Source organism: Phyllostomus hastatus, unplaced genomic scaffold, assembly GCF_019186645.2.
Source record: "Phyllostomus hastatus isolate PE091 unplaced genomic scaffold, TTU_PhHast_1.1 phas_scaffold_78, whole genome shotgun sequence".
Classification (NCBI taxonomy): Eukaryota; Metazoa; Chordata; class Mammalia; order Chiroptera; family Phyllostomidae; genus Phyllostomus; species Phyllostomus hastatus.
The window spans coordinates 10,778,084-10,797,145 of NW_025334041.1; the positions used below are offsets into that span (position 1 = coordinate 10,778,084).

The window sequence follows — 19,062 nt, forward strand, 5'->3', positions numbered from 1 at the left end:
CTTCAAGTACAGAAATGCATCAAAGAAAAAAAATGAAGTGGCCAAGGAATATAGAAAAAGATTTGCACACTACCTACCATGTAAGAAAGGCAAACAAAACCTGGCCAAGACTTTGTTAAAAAATGATGATGCTGAATACTTCTGGAAACACGGTAAGACAGACACCGTCCCATCTGCAGGCTGGAGCTAAGGTTAGTTAGTACGCACTTTAAGAAACTTGGCAGCCTCTGTGCAAAGTCTTTACAATCTTTGCTCCCTTAGAATTGGTCATTCTAAGTTTGGGGATATACCCTAAAGGAAATAATCAAAAATGTAATTCAATAACGTCAGATCCATTTTTTGTTTATTTTTATAGTGAATGGGTTATTTCTAGTAGAAAAAATATCTAAATTTCAAGAAATATAAATAAGAAAGAGTTACATTTTTATGTGATCCCCATAGGGTAAATTATATAATTATCAAAATGCTTTCAAAAGATACTTCATGATACAGGAAACTACTCACAGGTATCACATGAAACTTTGTAAAAGCAGGATGTGAACTGTATATTTAGTATATACATAATTTTGATATATTACATATATGAACAGGAAGAAAAGACAAAGAGCTTTTTTTCATTTTAACATATCCCCTGTAGTTTGCCACGAAACAGGTGGCCCTTGAATGACGCAAGTTTCCACGGAGCAGATCCACTCACACACAATGTTTTCCCGATAAATACGCAGCCCACCCTCCACATCCCTGGGTCTCACACCCACCAGTTCAACAGACCGCAGGCTGACAACGCCATCTTCCCTCTCGGGTCAGAATCCTCCTACATGGAGGGTCAGCTTCAGTTATACATGGATTTTCAACTACACGTGGGGTCCGTGTCCTCAACCCCTGCCTTGTCCAAGGGTCAGCTGTGAATTAATTCTGAACTGAAACTGCATCCCAATCCTGAATTTACGCATGTTTTTAGAAGGACTAGAGTCTTGGGCCTGCACCAAGGGGATCTCAATACTGAAGTGGCCAAACACCTTCGGATAAAACATCTCATCTTCAGGCGGTGCCACGCCCAGGGCCCAGAGGTCTCCTGCAGGGCTTGTCGGCAGGCAGAGCTGACCTTGGCCACGGCTGGCAGAGCCCCCAGGCACCGATGCAGGGATCTGGAAAACCGTGGGAAGGATTCTCACCTGCTCAGATATCTCTTCCCTACCCACTTGTCACAGGTCCTGAAATGCACCATTGCTGAACCAATCATCTGACAAGTTCTACCTTATCCCGGGTACTTCAAAACGGAACAAAAAGCCCACAGTGTGGGGTGACATATTAAGTCACAGTAACATCTTCATCAAAATTTGTCTATGAGACTTCCCTCCTCCATTCTATCAACAAACATTTATCGGGTGCATAGAATGTGCTGGAAAGAACCAGTCTAGGGACATGCAACTGAATCGAACCGGCTCCTGTTCTCAAGGGGTACACAGGCTAGCAGTGAGGCAGGCACATGGACAGTGGCGTGTAATAAAGCTCTGCAGGGAAGAGATAAAAAAGGAACACACGGAGTCTAATCTAGCAGAAGGCGTGGCTCCTGTCTCACTAAGGGACTTGAGAAGACTTCACAGGAAAGGTGCATTTGACCTGAGTGTTGAAAAAGAAAGGAGGAGTGTAGTTTGCAGAGGCAAAGGAAATAGGACAGGACAGGCGAGGCAGGCCCAGTGAGCAAGGAGGCCCTGGGGGACGCCAGGCCCCGGTGAGGGGCTTCCAGAGAGCGACCGTGGCGTGCAGAGCTGAGAGCAGCAGAAGAGGCCGGAAGTGGCACGGGGCCCGACTGAAGCCTCGAGCACCGTGGAAACATGGGCACATCAGACCCCAAAGGGAAGAGGATGGTCCGGGAAAGGGCGCAGGTGAAACACTGGCCGACTCTGAAATTCCGCCCGAGTGCTTTCCTGCTCGCTCTTGAACTTCAGATCCTGGCTCTCTGCTGACATCAGGTTACTTCCTTGCCTCTTTGGTTGCACTTCTAATCTCTAGGATCCAAGGCCACAGCTGGGTGAACATCTTATCTCCCTCAAACACATCTTTTCTAGGGATTGCAAATATTGTTTTCAAATCAAAATTCTTTTTTTAAAGGAATGTTTCTTTTTTTAACTTTTTAAAAAAGATTTTATTTATTTATTTTTAGAGAGGGAAGGGAGGGAGAAAGAGAGAGAGAGAGAGAAACATCAATGTGCGGTTGCTGGGGGTCATGGCCTGCAACCCAGGCATGTACCCTGACTGGGAATCGAACCTGCGACACTTTGGTTTGCAGCCCGCACTCACTCCACTGAGCTACGCCAGCCAGGGCCTCAAATCAAAATTCTTGAGGCTTATTTTTAATGTTTGGGACCTAACTATTCTGAGAATCTAATAATCCATCTTATTCATACTAAGGCAAAGACACAAACCAGCTTTTCAAACTAACGGGGGATTTAATAGAAAGACAATTTTAAAAGGATACCGGGGGGAAAGGCATTCTTTGTTAGTTTTTAGACTTGACGATTGCAGTCTCCTTTTGATTTTTTAAGAAAAAAAAATCCAAAGCTTTAGAAAAACTTTGCCTCCTTTATCTGCTCCAGTGTCCCGCCTTCTTCCACCCTCCACAAGGCACAGATTTTCTGACAGATCTTCTGTACTTCCCACATACAAAACCAAATGAAGGCAAAGCCATCACCACCAAGTGCAAAGCAAACTTTCATTATTAGTTGTGCTGGCAAAACTCTGGGAAGGCGAAAGCTACAAAAATTCCAAGGAAAAAAGACCAAAATATGTCTCTCCAAAGCAGAACTTCCCTGTAACCCGATTTGTAAATTTTCTTTTTTTTTTCCCCCTGCCTATTCTGACACAAGCTGGATTTGTTTGCACAGTGTCCCAAAGCAGACAGGGACACACATGCGCACACGCACACGTAAACACACAGAGGAGACACGCCTGAGAGCTGTCTGAGGGGCTGTTCCGGACCAGACCCTGTGCGGAGTCCTCGCCCAAGTGCATCTGACTTCAGGCTGGGGAGCATTAAACAAACACAAAACAAGACAAGGCAACGCGTGTGCTGGGCTGGGTGACAGAGGCAGCGAGCAAATATTGGGATTGTATTTCACCTATTGCCATGGAGACCAAAACAGGGCAGATACTGGCAGAAAGAGAAAGAAACAAAACTGGGAAGACAGTGTGTCCTCGGAGAATGCCTGAGGACCCTCGGATGCGGGTGCAGCGGGGATGCCGAGAGGAGGCCCGATGGTGAGGGGCGTGTCCACACCCTCGTGTGTGTGTCAGCGGCGGGCTCTGTCACCGCCCCACACCAGCACAGCACAGGTCCCCGAAGGCCCGCGTAAGATCCGCGCTGCCCCAAAACACACAGCGATGAGACACAGGAGGTTTAGTTTTGCTTGGCGGCAGGCAAAATGAAGGCAGCTTGTGCCAGGTGCCAAGAGATAAAATACTCGGTGTGCACCCACTCTCTGGATGACAAACAAGGATAGCTTAGTGGTCTCATGTCAAGATCCCCAAGTCTCAGGAAGCATTATGGAGACTTGGGCCCATTCCTTTGGGCAACCTGATGATTAGTTTCCATTCCCAGTTGATGTCGAAGGGGGAAAAGCTTATTCACCCACTTCTACCCCAGATACTTTGCCTCACTAACCAAACTCTGCAGCAAAATGCTTCAGGAAACACCCCCATTAGGAAGTTCACTGTCACAGCAATGGACAGATGGCTTTCCTGTAAACTCCCAACCAGCACACGGAGAGTGAAGTTCTTCCCGCCTGAAACCCAGAATCTGGGTTCTAATTCCCCTTCTTCTGCTGATTAGCTACGTGGCCTTGGACAAGTTATTAACTTGAGCTTTAAGCCTTTGTTTCACAGAGGAAAGGATTTTGCTACAAGAATCCCTAAGCTCCTTTCCTGCCTGTGAACTGCCGATGAATCACCTTTGGAATTTGGTGATTCATCGGCCATTGATAACCTCTGAAATTCTCATTTTCCAAACAAATATATTAAATGTATGATCCCATGTATCTGGGTTTCTGACCCACACATGGAATACAAATTGTGTAGGAATTTAGTCCGTTCTACAGAAATGCAAACAGGCAGCTGCTAGCTCTGGTTAATGATCTCAGAAGTGAATCACTTACATTTTATTTAAAAATAGCACAATATAATTCTAAATTAAACTTTTTTGCGGTTCAAGTGGGCGAAATGGCAATGGCATATGGAAGGTGATCCTTTCTGCCAACAGAAAGGAGCTGGACCTTCTATTTGTTCTTAGAGGAGGGTTGTTGCTTCAGATCTTCAAAAACAATAGCTGAGCTCACGTTCAGCACTTGTCTTGGACACGCAGAAATCGGGCCCCCCCCCTCTGTCCAGTGTTCAGTGGATGAGAACTGGAGACTCCAATAGGCACCAGCCAATCGATGGCTGGGCCTGGGCTATTAATCTGAGGCTCAGGACCTGCGTTTATTCGGGGTGAATCACCAGGGGGACACCAGGGGCAGCATGACATGGTAGAAACAGCAAAATCAAAGAAGACGTGGGCTCAGAGCCTGGTTGTGTCTCTGGATGACACTGGAAAAGTCACCTCTCTGTGTCTGTAAGATAAGGATCATAATATTTCCCTGTTGACCCTACTGGGTTGCTATGAGGCTCCTGTGAGACAATGTGTATGAAAGCGCTTTGTGATTTGGAAAGTACTCTACTAATATAAACTCAGAGGACAATCATCCCCATTGCTGGCAAAACATCATGGTTTAGGGCCAGGAAGAAGGGCCCAGGGCTGGAGTTCACATCGCATCCTTGCATTTCGCCAGTTATCTTCTTCACAAACTACCCAACCTCTCAGCTTAGTCGTGTGTAAAATGAGATTCAGAAAAAGTACCTCCCTCATCGGATTGTGGAGCATTCAGTAAGATAATACTCTGCAAAATGCTTAACACATTTTCTGCCACATACACACAAGTACTTGATTAACGTGAACAATTACTATTCTCTACCATGGTGTTTTCAGAAGGCAAATTGCCTTTAAAGATGAGATCCATCATATAGATTAGTGAGAACATAGATTCTTATGGTTGTTATTGTCATGGACTCTTACATAATTCCCCCTTATCTGCATATTGGACGGTGGTTTTTCACAGCAGCGAGGTTAGGGGAATTCGGAAAAGAAGTGGTGGCCTCGGTTCATCCAGTCACTGTGTTTGGCTCTAGGGACACAAGCCTGCAGCACAACTCAAACGTTGATGTGAGCTTCTTGAAGGTCAACAGGACATTCTGTCTCAGCACAAAGCTTCTGAGAAGCAGCAGCCTATTCATTTACCTTTTTTTTTAAATAATTTTTTATTCCTGCACTTCAAGGAAGCGAAGCTGGGATGCTCAAAGCAAATAGGAAAATGGCAGAAGTGCATTTCTCAAGCGTGCCAGAGAGGTGTTACCTGGAGACTGTCTTTTCATGTGAATCAACTTCCCAGGCACCTCCATCTGGAGCCGGGCTTCTCTGATTTATCTGTGGGACAGTGGGTGGCCAAGAGGCACTGCAGGCAAACAGTTATCCACCTCGGTAATTAGGGAGGGGAAAGGCAAACACAAACACACCCAGGCTGACATTCAAAACAAAGCGGAGATTGAACCGTGATCGCTCACTGTGCCGCCCCAGGTCTGGTCTGCCGATCTGCCAGGAGGAAACCTGCCCGAGCCCAGGGAAGAAAGTGCTGTCAGTCGTCTATCAGTACAGCTGGCCTGGAAGAAGCATGGTTCTGGGCAGAAGGCTGAAGGCCTGAGTTGGGAGCCCAGATCTGTGTGTACGTAAATGATGGTGTGATCTCCCTAAATCTTCAGCAGGCTTCGGCACGCTCATTTGTAACATGAGGAATTTGGGCAAGGTCTTGACTAAGTCCCCTCCATCTTTCGAAACCTCTGACTCTCCGATCTTTTTGGTGTCTTTCATTCATTCATTAATACACATACTTATGTCTGCATTGAGTAAACTGTCAGCCTAACTGTGGGTGAAGTACTGACAGTTGAAGGCCAAAATACAGCACAACCAGTCCATCACAGTGGAAGAAACAGCATATTGATCGCTCTCAGTTCCTAGGAGGGCAATGGTATTCCAATTCTCTTTTCTAAGGAACAGGCATATTGCTTCTCTCTCAAGGGAAAGATGTGATGGGCTTTTTCTAGATATCTTTCAAAGCAAATGAACTTAGCTACTCTTTAGCATTACCCAGCTTAGCATTTACCTGCTTTTATCCTCTCCTTCTCAGCGCTACTCTTGCTCCCTACCCCCTCCACCCCACTCCCATATTCATGGCTGGGGTTTGGTCCCTTCCCGCACTTTTAATCCAGCTCAACTCAGTAGAATTCAGTTCTCACTCATGAGGCCTTTCTCAGTACATGGAGCTTACCCAATGCAAGAGTTACCTTTAAGGAGTTTCCAGTTGGTCAAGCGGAAAATATGAAACCTCAGGATAAAAATGTGTTTGGAGAAGGATGGAGAAAAGCTGGACCAGTCAGCGAGGCCACAGAACCTGGTTAGACCCAGGGGGATGTTGCATACTACCAACCACTCGTCATCCTTTCCAAGTTATCTACAGGTCTGCACTATCCTTGCCATTCTTGTCTCCCTTTTGTATATAAATATAAATTAACCCCAAAGAACGTGATTTAATCTGCTGGTTACTGATGTCTGGGAGCTATAGGATATTATCACCTAAAGGATAAATGTTCTGATGCAAAGGCTTTTGTCATTGGAGTCTGAGATACTAGCCTTTGCTAAGTGATGTGCTGTGGGGGCCAGTTTTCTAACTACTCGGAGCCTCGATTGTCCCAGCTGTAAAATGGGGATAACACCCATGTCATAGTGCCATCCTGAGAAGAAAATCAGGTGACAGCCGCGGCACATACCTTCTCCCTAGTATCAATGCTCCCTAGGCTACAGTGACCCCGCGCCAACTCAAGGTGAAATCTGGGCACAGTGGCCAGAGTCCTCTGTGAAGGACTCCACGTTAGTCAGTCTCGATATGGTAATAGTCACCTCATCATTAATGAGACAGGCTTATGTCTCATTAGGTGTATGGACAAGTCCCTCCCATGTCTTTTTTAGTTTCCAGCCCCATTATGGTTTTCTTAAAAAATAAAAAAAGAAAGAAGCACTTTTTTCATGGCTGGTTAAAATTGGTCCAATTCTCCCAAACAGAAGTGAACACAAATATACATAATTCCGGAATCACTTGTGCCCAGCAGAGGCTGGCAATGTGCCCCTGTCCAGCTGGTGCTTCCCCTACCCACCCTGTCTCTGTCTGCTCCTCCTTTTTCAGTTCCCTACGCTCACTCCCCTCTTTTCTTCCCTTCCTTTCCCCTTCGGGTGTTCAACATGTCCACCAGGTACCCCGTGAATTTCCTCTCCAGCAGGCCCCATGCTCATGGAAGAGAGACACTGATCCCGGGAATCTGGGGTGAAGAGCCTGCGGTTTGGGGGGGTTAGAAAGATGGAAGGAAGGCTCTCACAAATCTGAGTCTGCTCTGACCCCCAGACGGAACCCAATATGCATGCATTCACTTAGAAATTTATGAAGCCATATGTCTGTTGGCTTAATTCTTCAGAACAGCATTCCATAAAACTAAATTATAATCTGCCAGAAGTATGATAAAACCAGCTTGGACAGATGCGGCTACAATACACTGAAGTCACTGCTTGATACTAATGTACATTATTAAGTCAAAAGAAGAACACGTGCTTCTTGATTTAGGACGCCCCAGATTAATGTTCTCTCCCACAATAGAAATGACAGATTTCGGGCAGGGAGAATGGATATATTCTACTAAGCAATCACGAGTCAGGCTTCTAAGAAAACGGTGCCTTTAAAACAATCCTGTCTTACGCTCCTGTCCACCTCCCAGCCCTCTCCCAGTTTCACCAGAGATTCAGGACGATGCCTTTTGTCAGGGGCAGACGAGAAGCGTGAAATGAACACCACTGTGCCCAGCAGAACGGGCCTGCCGCGTTGCGTGTGGGTGGCACCTCTCTGGTTTCTCGCGCGCTCCGAGAGCACACCCCACAGAGTGCATCCATCACAATAGCCCATGTGTGACCTCTGGAAAAGTCCTTGAAAACAGTGAAACGAGAGTCTTAGCTGAAATCTGGAATCCATTCCAGTCTCACACAGGAAGAAAATTAGGCATAGAACAACAAAGCCTGTAGTTCTGAGAAACCTGGGGAAGCTCTGGCTGACATGAAAATCATAGATTTTTTTTTCTTTACTACTTTGTATTTCATAAAAGCTTTTCGTCTCAGTAACCCAAAACTGCTAGAAAATACTGTGCAGTTAGGAGATGGCAATGACTTGTTTCTCCAGGGAATGGTGCAAGCAAAATAAGAATAGAGATGCTGAGTAATGTATTAAAAGCCACTTACTTACCTAACCCTTTTGCAAGCTACTAAGGAAATGCTATTCTTCCAAAATATAAGTGGCCAACACTACCATTTTCTCCTTTGGGTAAACCTATCGGCAACAACGGGATTCGGTGTGGAAGCCTGGGGCGGACAGAATAGCTGTGTTCCCTCAGCCCTGACTCCATTATGGAGTTCGTTTGCCTGGAAATATTTACTCACTTAGAACATGAATCAGCAGAGCAGTGTGCTTGCTCAGTAAATTTAACTCAGCAAACATTTGTGGGGTAACACTATTTTTATAAGTGCAGACCAATTCCCTTCTGTCGCTGGCTGATATTATTTGCTATTAATTTGCCATACCATATGTTTTTATTTCATACGCACAAGTAATTATAAGCCTGTACTCCCTTTGGAAAACTTGTGCCTTCTTTGCCAGCAAGAAGACGGGCAGGACACTCCGAGGCAAGTGGTAGCATAAAACCCAGTGAAAATCAATTGGCAGGGAAACTGGGTTTGGAATTGCGCTTCAGAGTCCACCTCAAGTGTGTCTGGGAGGTCCCTCAAAAAAGGAGGCAGACCCTGAACTGAGCAAGATGGTTCAGAAATAGTCCATCTGGGGCATCGCATCTGATGATCAGACCAGAGCACTTATTCATACACATGAATAACTTAATTTTGTTTTCTTCTTAAGTACCTTCACAGTTCATTTTTTATTTTCCTTAAAAAAAAAAAGTAAATGGCATTACTCTGGTCTCCAAAACAGATGCCAGTTTGAACTATACTCTGCCAGCAAGTATTTGGTTTGGCACCGCAGGGCTCGAGTTGAAAAATATTTGCCGATTCCAAAAAGATTTAACAAGCTTTGCTGGAGACGTCGGTGCCATCTGGCACATCACAGGGGCTGTGGCACGGCAAAGAGAACTCTCTTGACCACAGACTTTATTTGCCAGAGGTAGCCAACACTGGGAGTTCAGTCGCTTCCTTGGGTCAAGAAGCTGCGAGTTAAATGAGTGGAGTTTCCAAAAGAAAGTGACCAAAGCCATTTAAAAATAAAAAAGGAAAAAGAAAAGAAGAAAAAAAGCTTGCTGCCACTGAAAATGAACTCACTGGGTTTTGAGGGCTCGTTTTCAGGACTGTCAAGAACATCCTCACACCAGCCACCAAACACGGTCCCTAACGCAGTCAGACAGCGAACCAAATAAACCTCCAACTTCTAGCAAAAGTGACCCTTCAGGAGCAGATAGTAAAACCTTTGCTGCAGTGTATTTTGTTGTCATCGGATGCCTGCCTAATCGTGGTGTTCGAATTGCACTCCTCTACGCACGTTGAATGACCTATTTCGAGGGACTTCACTAAATAGAACCAGTGAATTCACAATCCTTCATGTTGCAAAGTTGGACGTGCGTCGCTTTCCCTTAATGTCTAGTGGAACATAAATGCATGAACCCATCCCTGTGACTGCAAGGACTGACCTTACTGCCCATAAGCCTCAGATATTAACAGTCCCCGAAGGCTGTCACCTGAGGTCGTGTGTTTCCATCATCCTGGGAGAAAACAAAGATCTGACCCTTTCCAACCAATGTCACGTCTGACAACTATGGAACGCAAAAATCATTTCCCTAACAGTGTGTGCTTAAAATTACATAGATGTTTTCAAGGATATGGGGACAGGAAGAATGGCATTGAAACAATCACCCCCTTGAAGGAGCGAAACTCTGGATTATTTTTAATTTCAGGTTATGGGCAACTACACACATTCTTGGGAGTATCCCATCTCAGCTCCTGTGAACCTCCCCGAACTTCCACAAGTCCCCTGCACCAAGGCCACAGGTGGATCCTGTACTTGTTACGTGATCATCTCCTGCAAAGTTTGGTAACAAATATCTTCAAAGACAGAGCCGGGCTCTGCACTGCCCTTCCACAGAAAGGCCTCTTCACCAAAACAAAGCCCAGCCCTCTCCCTGACTTGACCGGAACATGGAAGTCAGAGTAGAGACCAAAAGGAAAAGTCAGCAAATAACAAAAGGGGGATTATAAGTGTCATTTACCATTTTGGCTTCCGAATGCATCGGCTGGACTTGTGGAGAAGCACAGGGGTTGCTGAGAGTCGGGCCTTGCATTCCCAGGAGGTTGGAGTTGACGGACATCTGTCTCTCCATCTAAGAGAAAGGAAAGCGAGGGGGTCAGAAGTCTGGGAAAGGCAGCCTAGGTCACAGACAAAGCTGCATTTCTCTTTCAAGTGAATCGTTTAGAATAACTTTGGATAACTGTGGAGAAAGCTTGGTTTGTTGAAGGGTAAGCCTCGAATCCAACCACATCAAAGAAGCACCGGAAGCCATGCCTGCTATGGAAGATGCCCTGAGCCGAAGAGAACTACCTTGTCATGCAGATCATTTCCAAACAAAAGTGTGGAATAGATCCCCTTTTGTAAAACATGCAAGCACCATGAATTATGCTGGTTTTTACAGCTATAAAGAATAACATATGCATAGAAAAATGCTGGAAGGATAGATAACACACCAAATGGTTACCTCAGGTTATCTGTGGTGTTTTTCCCCCATCCCTATGTTTTAGGCAGAGACAGGACTCATTTTAGCAATAAGTAAAAATAAAATTAATTTTAAAAGTATCATTGGTGGGTCGGCCTGTCGTCCTTACTCATGAACACACCTGAAATGATCCAACCCAGGTATCTGATCCCCTGCCTGTGGCATGGGTCTGCCTCCTCGTTAACCGAGTCGTGACTCTACACAGGGGTGGTGTCAGGCCTCTCGGCAGGGGAAGAAGGCTGCCGAGGCTTCCATATGACACGATCGACGGACCCCACGCTGTCCTGCTGACCCGCCATTGTGTCTAGAATTAACACCATTCAAATATCTGCATCGAGTTCTGGCTTTTTTGTCTCCACAGTGTCTCTGTCAAAGAGGAAATACAGCAAAATCTCCTTTTTTTTTTTTGGTCATGGAAGAATGTGTTTGAAGAAGATTTTCTGTTTAGTAGAAAATCAGCCCTTTTCAAAGAACCAAGATTAAGCAAATACATTGGCTGGGGCCCAAGTAGGTTCACAGATGGGAGAGTATGCAGAACTCCGAGTTTATTCTTATATTATTATTTACTAGTTGTGGGATTATTTTCCATACAAACAAGTGTAAGCCTACTTTTGCCCCGCCCTCTATTTTTTTACTGAAATCACACAGAACATAACGAGACAGTTCTAGGGGTATTTGTCCATGCAGGGGATTTTCCCATCTGTCAAAAGATGGAAATGAACACAATGGTCGGAAATCTTAGGGAACCAGGTTTCTGCTCCAGGTCGGTCTAGGTAGTCCTGGAAAACACAGCGTTCGTCATCGCGGCAGGGAAGCTCACCGGGCAGAGCTGAGAGTGACAGTTGAACTGAATGACCCTTTAATGTCTTTTCCATTGTTGAGAGTCTAGGACTGCGGTTCCTGCCGGGCCCGCCCCAGGGGCAGGGCGTGATTATGACACCGAATTCGTGTATCTGCTATCCACAGCGTAGGGGCATTGTCAAACTGTTTCAAAAGGAACTATTTAAAGAGTTTTCTACTCCTTCTTAGAGTACTTGTGCAAAACCTTTTGAGCCTTTACCAATTCAGTAACATAAAATACACCCATATTCCCCCAAATCTCCAGGCAGCACAGGGACTTGAATTTTTTAAAATTCTTTTTTAAAATCATGATGAAATGGTGCTGTTAACTACATCTGTGCACTCTAATTCTTACGTCATGAAGAAGATCGCTCTGAAAAACGCCTATTGCTGATAACTGACTCCCACTTCCAGAGGCTGGGGGACAGGGCCGTTGGTGTGGCATGTGACCCGTTCTGTCCGCCTGCTGACCATCCCCTGGAGGGAAGTCAAGTCCGCGTGAGCATTCGTTCCCAGTTTTCCGAAGGAGGAGGATCCTCCGTTGAGAAGCACCGATGGCTGTGGGGCGGGCCCCAGGCTGCCGGGCCTCCTGCGCGACAGAGCGTGAGAGGCAACTGCTCGCGGCCTCCGGACCCGCGGTCGGCCATGCTTCCCACTTTTTGGAAAAATGACAGCCTATGACTATTTCTACCCCTGTGACTCACAAATTAAACAGAATATTGAAAACAGGCTAACTTCTCTATCTAAAAAAATTGCACATTGCCCTGTAAATAATTATACAGGGCCAGCAGGAGCCTCTTCAAAACAACTGTTTGGTGATTCACACCGACGAGGCTCCGCACCCTGAGTGTGGCTCTGATGCGCTGACGGGAACAGAGGTCAGACGACGGGAGCGGCTTCGCTGAACTCAAAGCAACACTTAGCACTGTCGGCGGCAAAACTTCCAGATAAAGGAGTTCGCTTTTTTTTTTTTCTTTTTTTGAGCTTCTTCTTTTCTCTGGAAACACACTGGAGAACAGGAGCTGAAATGTCTGTACTCCACTGGGCTTTTGTTATAATATACGGATGCTCATATTCCCAAATTACTGAAGCATTTGACTTTCGAGACAGGATAAATCACAACCCAGTGAACTCTGTGAAGGCGACGCCTGCCTTGTTCGTCAACACGTCCCAGCATCGAGCATAGCAGCTGGCCCACAGAAGGTGCTGGGCCAGCGTTTGTGGAATGAAGGCGTGAATTAACAGACCCATCGTTTTGTTGCAGACCTAAGGCTTCACGAGTGTGTGGCAATAACAACGTGCTACAGATCAGTTAAGAATTTCATCTTCTGCCCTGGCTGGCATAGCTCAGTGGATTGAGCGTGGGCTGCAAACCAAAGCATCGCAGGTTCGATTCCCAGTCAGGGCACATGCCTGGGTTGCAGGCCATGGCCCCCAGCAACCGCACATTGATGTTTCTCTCTCTCTCTCTCTCTCTCTCTTTCTCCCTTCCTTCCCTCTCTAAAAATAAATAAATAAAATCTTTTTAAAAAAGTTAAAAAAAAAAAGAATTTCATCTTCCCCTGCAGACACAGACTTTCTTTCATGCCCAGGGAGTCGTGGTCCCGGGGCAGGAACTCTAGAAGAAGACCATGCTTGAAATGCCGCAGTGACAGCGTAGGAGCTGGTGACTTCATAAAAAGGAAGGACAGGCCCAGATTGCTAGAGGCGGAAACTTTTAGGACATGCTTTTTGGAGATTTTATATTGATTTTCAGTAGTCAACATCAGTGTCACTCTGGACCTCGGTTTCACGACCTCGGCACTACGGACAATTTGGGCAAGATAATTCTTTGCTTGGGCCCATCGCGAGCACTGTGGAACGTCCAACAGCGGCCCTCTCTTTGACTCACTAGATGCCAGTTGCACTCCCCCAGTCGTGAAAACCAACAGCGCCTCCAGGCACTGCCCCCAGTCGTCCCGGGTCGACAATCTCTGCTCTAGACTGACACTGCGGATGTGGCAGCGGAAGGCGTCACTGATGCGGGGTAGTGCACTCCTGTGCGGGAAGCATCTCGGACTGTTTGTCTGCGTGGCTCTGAACGATGCGCCCGATCTTTTGTTTCAATTCTGAAGCACCGACAGGAGGTCCAGTTGTGTGATTAAATGATTCGGTGCAACAAAGAGGGGCAGGAAACACGTGCCAGTCACCTTTCTCTGGGCCAAGTGTCCCACATTGGCCCCTGGGATTGGTACACAGGTGAGTCAAATGGAAAATGAAATAACACAGGTAGACAATTCTTTAAAATGCCAAAATGCCCAGCGAGGCACTATTGATATCGTCGTGGCAGAATTTTAATAGGATTGTCACGCCACCTCTGGGGTGTTTCGAGAACTCCTGCGGCCCTGCGAATAGCAGCAGCCACCAAGTGTCCGCCAACGCACAGGGCCGGGGGGACGAAGAAGGAGCACAGGCAAGGGGTCCCGTGGAAGGAGAGCACAGTGCGCTCTGGAACAATCTGAGTCTCCCGCCTGTGTCCACCTGTTGTTTTCAAAGAGGGGCAGGATACTATAACGATGAGAGGGGAGACTCGGGAGTCCGTCTACCTGGATTTCAAAACTGACACCATCACTTACTGGCTCTGTGACTTTAGTCAAGTTGCTCAGTGGCCTCATCTGCAGAATGGGGGCAAGAGCTGCACACACCTCATAGGACTGTTGTGAGAAAGGAGGGAATGTGTGTATTGGGTCGCAACTGAGAGAGTAAGCTTGGAGCCAGAATGCCTGGGCCCAAATCTCAGCCGCTCTGCTTCTCGGACAAGCAAGTTCCTTGCCTTACTTTGCTCGTTTAAATGGGGGTAGTATGAGTACCTGCCTCCTAGGGTTGTTTCATGTGCTGACGAAGTGCCTAGAGACTGACTAACCCAGGAGAGGCACCGGACAAATGCTGTTCGGATAATTAACGGAACATGATAAGCATGAATACATGTTAAAGTGACATGTGCCACCATTGTTATTTTCATTAGTAGCACTCTGAGCCCTGGCTGGACCACTCACGGTCAGTGGAAGGACATTCTGTCAACAGCCCAGTGTAGACTTTGCAGGAGTCACACAACTGTGTCCCTGAACAAATTCCGTTCCCTGGGTGTGGCGAGGTCACCCGTCGCCAGCAGGAAGATGAGCCGTGCCTCACTGGGGAAGCACTGAAGGACAGGGAAAGCCAGCAAGATGGCCAAGGATGCACAACCAGGCACTCAGAGCCACCCGGCACCCAGTTCAACTCCACCCAGAAGGAGCCGCCTTCTTCTCAGTCAGCTGAAAGCTCAGCCTTTCCTCTCCTTCTGCAAAGGGGGCAAGGCTCGGAGGAAGTGAGCAGCACTTACTGGCATCAGGACGGCGGAAGACCCTGGCATCGTCGGGTTGGGCAGGGTCCCGGGCATGGAGGCTGGCATGGGCTGTCTCTGTCTGTTGTGGATGTGTAGCAGAGAAGATAGAGAGCCTGGGACAGGCCTGGGGACAAAGCGGGAGAGAGCACACATTATTCCCGAGGCTCTGAAACTCACGGCCGGTTTCCCCGTGACCAGGCCAGCCGGGACAACACCATCATGCGAGCAGCAGATCAGATCCTCAGATGGGAGCCACGTAATTGAGGATATTGGGGAAATAATAACAAATAAAACAAAAGTCTGGCTTCCTCTGCTGCTTCCTAGTTAATACATCAAATTCCACTTCATTTCCTGACCTCTGTTACCTAACTGATGTTCAATAGACGACAAGCTGACAAATCTTCTACAACCCCCGCATCTTCGCCCAGAGACGTGGTAGTGACACCCCATGGGGACTGGGAAGTCTCTGCCCTCTGGAGGACCTTAGAGCCAGAGATGCGTGTACGTGTGTTTTAGCCACACTCTCCCACACCTCTGCCTGGAAGCCCGCCTGGCTTTGCTCTGGATACATTTTCACTCTCTGGATTTGCAGAGCCAGCTTCATTCTTGAGTTCCTAATAAAAATCTATTTAGACTTTTTCACTCTTCCACTGCGAATAGAAAAAAAAACCATAAACAAACCATCAAAAAAAATGAAAGCCGGGACACAAATGCAGGCAGCTGGGTTATGCGCACGGCTCTGTAGCTGGCCTTTCCCCAGGCGAGTCCAGAGCCCTGCCCCCAATTTCCAGTCCTTCGCTTCGTAATAACTCGAGGTGTTAGGCTGTTTGACAGAAACTGATTTTGGCCTGACCTGCAGGACTCGGGTAAGCACGTGTTCCTCGGGGGAGTACATAGTTAGAGTTTTTGCTTCAATTTGCCAGAAAATTTTTTAAGGGCCTTAAATTGATTTAATGAGCCAGGGAATATGGGGCTGAGGGAAAAAGGGAATTATTTGTGTTTATTAAAAAAATGGCAAACAAGTGACCTCCTTGGCTAAATTCTCAGTCTCCTGATGCTTTCGCTCAGGGGAGCTGTGTAAAATGTCAGACCACTAAGCTGAAGAAAGACCTAACAACAAACAAGCACACAAACACGCCTCGGGAACCTCTGAAATGGTATGTTAAGTCATCGTACCTTGAGCGCCACGATAGAAACTATTGCTAACAAACCTAACGCGTTTTCTTTAAAAACAGAAAATTCCTCCTGGTAAGCTGCACACAGAGAGGGTCTGTGCGGGCGGACGCCTCCCTGCGCTTTGGGGAGAGCCCCGTCCAGACCCCCATCGGAGCAGCAGGAGACGCCTCTCCTTCGGAGCTCCTTGGCCTCCCACGGGCGACTCATGCACGAGTGGGAGACTGAAATGGGGGAAGAAGCCAAAACGCTCTTTCTCCGCAGGGCTGTTACGATCCCAAAGAAGATTAAGTTCGCCCCCTTTTTGCCTGACAGCTCCTTTGGAAATAGAGCTCGCTCATCAGAGCTACACATATCATTAAAAGATGAGTTATGAATTAGTCAATATGTTTAGGAAGTCGTATACATGAAAATATAAAAGAATAATCTGCCTTTACACAGTCTGCATAGATAGACACAAATGAGACCCAGTTTTTTAAAGTGGAATGTGTGGACGAGTGGCCACAGAGACAGGCCGATGAGCTGAGTGTTTTCAGAAAAGCAGATGAAGCGCTTGGTTATTCCTAGACATGGGCCTGGGGGCCTTTCGGGGAGAGTCCCATGGAATAGGGACTAACAGTAAGGACTAGTGGGGCCTTTGACACCCTTCAGCTTTTACAGTTCTAGGAAACTCCTTCTTTCAAGTGCTCCAGAATTCTGTAGCAGGCTGTAACTTCACTGGGTCTTAAGGTCTCACATGACTCAGAGGCAGATACCTCGAGTCACATAGGTGCACCACGGGGCTCAGTCGACAGACAGTGTTTGGACTATGTTCTCCAGTCTTCATGTTTTGTTCGAGATGTTTAGTGCAAACAAAATGGCTGTATATAAACTATATTGCGCTTAATAATTTTCAGTTCCTCTAAAGACCAGACTAATAATCTGAACTCCGCAGTTTCACAATGAGGAACATTCATTGAGTCTCCCTACACATCATTCATCCGTCCGTTCACCCTTCCATCTCTGGATCTCTGTATATCCATGCACATAAATTAGATGTGTACACAGCTATGCATACATACATAATACATATAGATACATGCATCTTACATATATTACATACAAATATACAGCCTTCCACCACATGTCTGTTCTCCTAGACACCATGAGGAATAGCACTGCCACTACAGACAGTTAGGGACAAGCAAAAACTGTCACAGGAAAGACAACTACATTTTTGTATGATGTTGATGGGTAATATCATCCTTATGAACAAGGGGCAACAGACCATCATCATTTACATTTTTTCCAACATGACATATTAATAAAAATCTGGTTATGAGTTTTTAACAATGGGTTCTTTTTTCACAAGGAATCAATTAAACAACCTAATGGTGATGTGAATGGAGATGCTAAAGTAATTAAATTTGAAACGAGTTTTCATTCTTCCCAAGACTATGGGAAACTCCCAGTGGTATAGAATAATTGGGGAATGGTATGTTTCATTTAATTCAATGTTCTTATTAGGTCAGCCTTTTCCACATGTGCATAAATCTACTAGATTTAGAAATATCGAGTATTCTTCCATTAATTAAGAAAGGCTTTCAAGGTACTGGGTTCCCTTGGGATTATAATAATAATTACCTAATGATGCCAATCAGACCAATTAGCCATGTATACTTGAAGGGGAAATGGTTATTTAAGAACCCTGGATGTTTGGATTCTAAATAATTTTGAATTATTGTTTTATACAAATCCTGTAAATAATTCCCCAACCCCGCCAACAAAAGTAATGAAGTTTTCTAAGTTTCTTGCTTGGGCTTTTAAAACTACAAAAACTGAAAGGAAAAAAAATCGATGCCTGTCTATCACTGGGTATTAAAGGACTAGACTGAAGTAATGGTGTAGCTTGGCCCAGAACATAATCATTTGTCCAGAATAGTCAGATCATTGAAGCTTGCAGCCGGATGGGAATAATTGTATTAATTAATTCCCTTTGTATATATAAACTAATTATTATTTAATACCTTGTACTTGCATAAAATTTTTTATATTGCACTTAAAAACTGCTTCATATTTTTCAAAATATTTTCACCTTCATGTGACTTGGAACAATGCAGTGTGGGAGGTAGGGCCCATTACTCTAATTTTACTCAGGAGTAAACTGAATTCAGAAACATTTAAATTGGCCCAATGTCAGATGGGTCATGAAAAGAAGCAGGACTTTTACCCAACTTGCAAAAGAGAGTTTCCCCCATCACACCTTGCTGGATCCCATAACTAAGTTATTATTGTTTTTTTTTATACTAAAATAAGTCCACAGTCCATTTGCTTTGATAGTCACACTGCTCTGGACTTTCTAACGAAGTAGTAAAACTCTGCAATCCTGCTAACATGAGAAGTCACTCATCCATGTGAAATTATGTTTTCTTCCTTTAAAAAGAAAAAAAAAAGTACTTCCCAAACAACACATCAGCTAGACTCCGAAAATAAGATGGCAAATTGCAGGAAAGTTGTGAAAACAAAGACCCGACAGTCTTTCTCCAGTGCAGGCTTGTTGCCATGAGCTAATAATTCCAGACTTTGAGCGAGCCGAGCCTCTTTTTAATAACCACAGGCCTCTAGGTAAAGTATTTCTACTGAAAAGTATTGAGGCATGGCACGGGGTGAGGTGTGCGAGCGCACGTTGGATTGTTCACGTACCAAACTGCGTCCTGCAGCACTGAGAGTTTTCCAACGTGACGGATTACTCC

At 45.8% G+C, this 19,062-nt stretch overlaps 1 protein-coding gene across 2 annotated transcripts in view; it reads right to left on the bottom strand.

Moving 5' to 3' along the window:
* Positions 1-19,062, bottom strand: part of CREB5 (cAMP responsive element binding protein 5) — a 384,506-nt gene that overhangs the window by 84,416 nt on the left and 281,028 nt on the right. For both annotated transcript variants that reach the window (XM_045828303.1, XM_045828304.1), the window contains 2 exons: positions 15,155-15,281; positions 10,453-10,563 (listed from right to left, as the gene is read on the bottom strand). In XM_045828303.1, the coding sequence (XP_045684259.1) occupies positions 10,453-10,563; positions 15,155-15,281 (238 nt within the window). The remainder of the gene's footprint in view (positions 1-10,452; positions 10,564-15,154; positions 15,282-19,062) is intronic.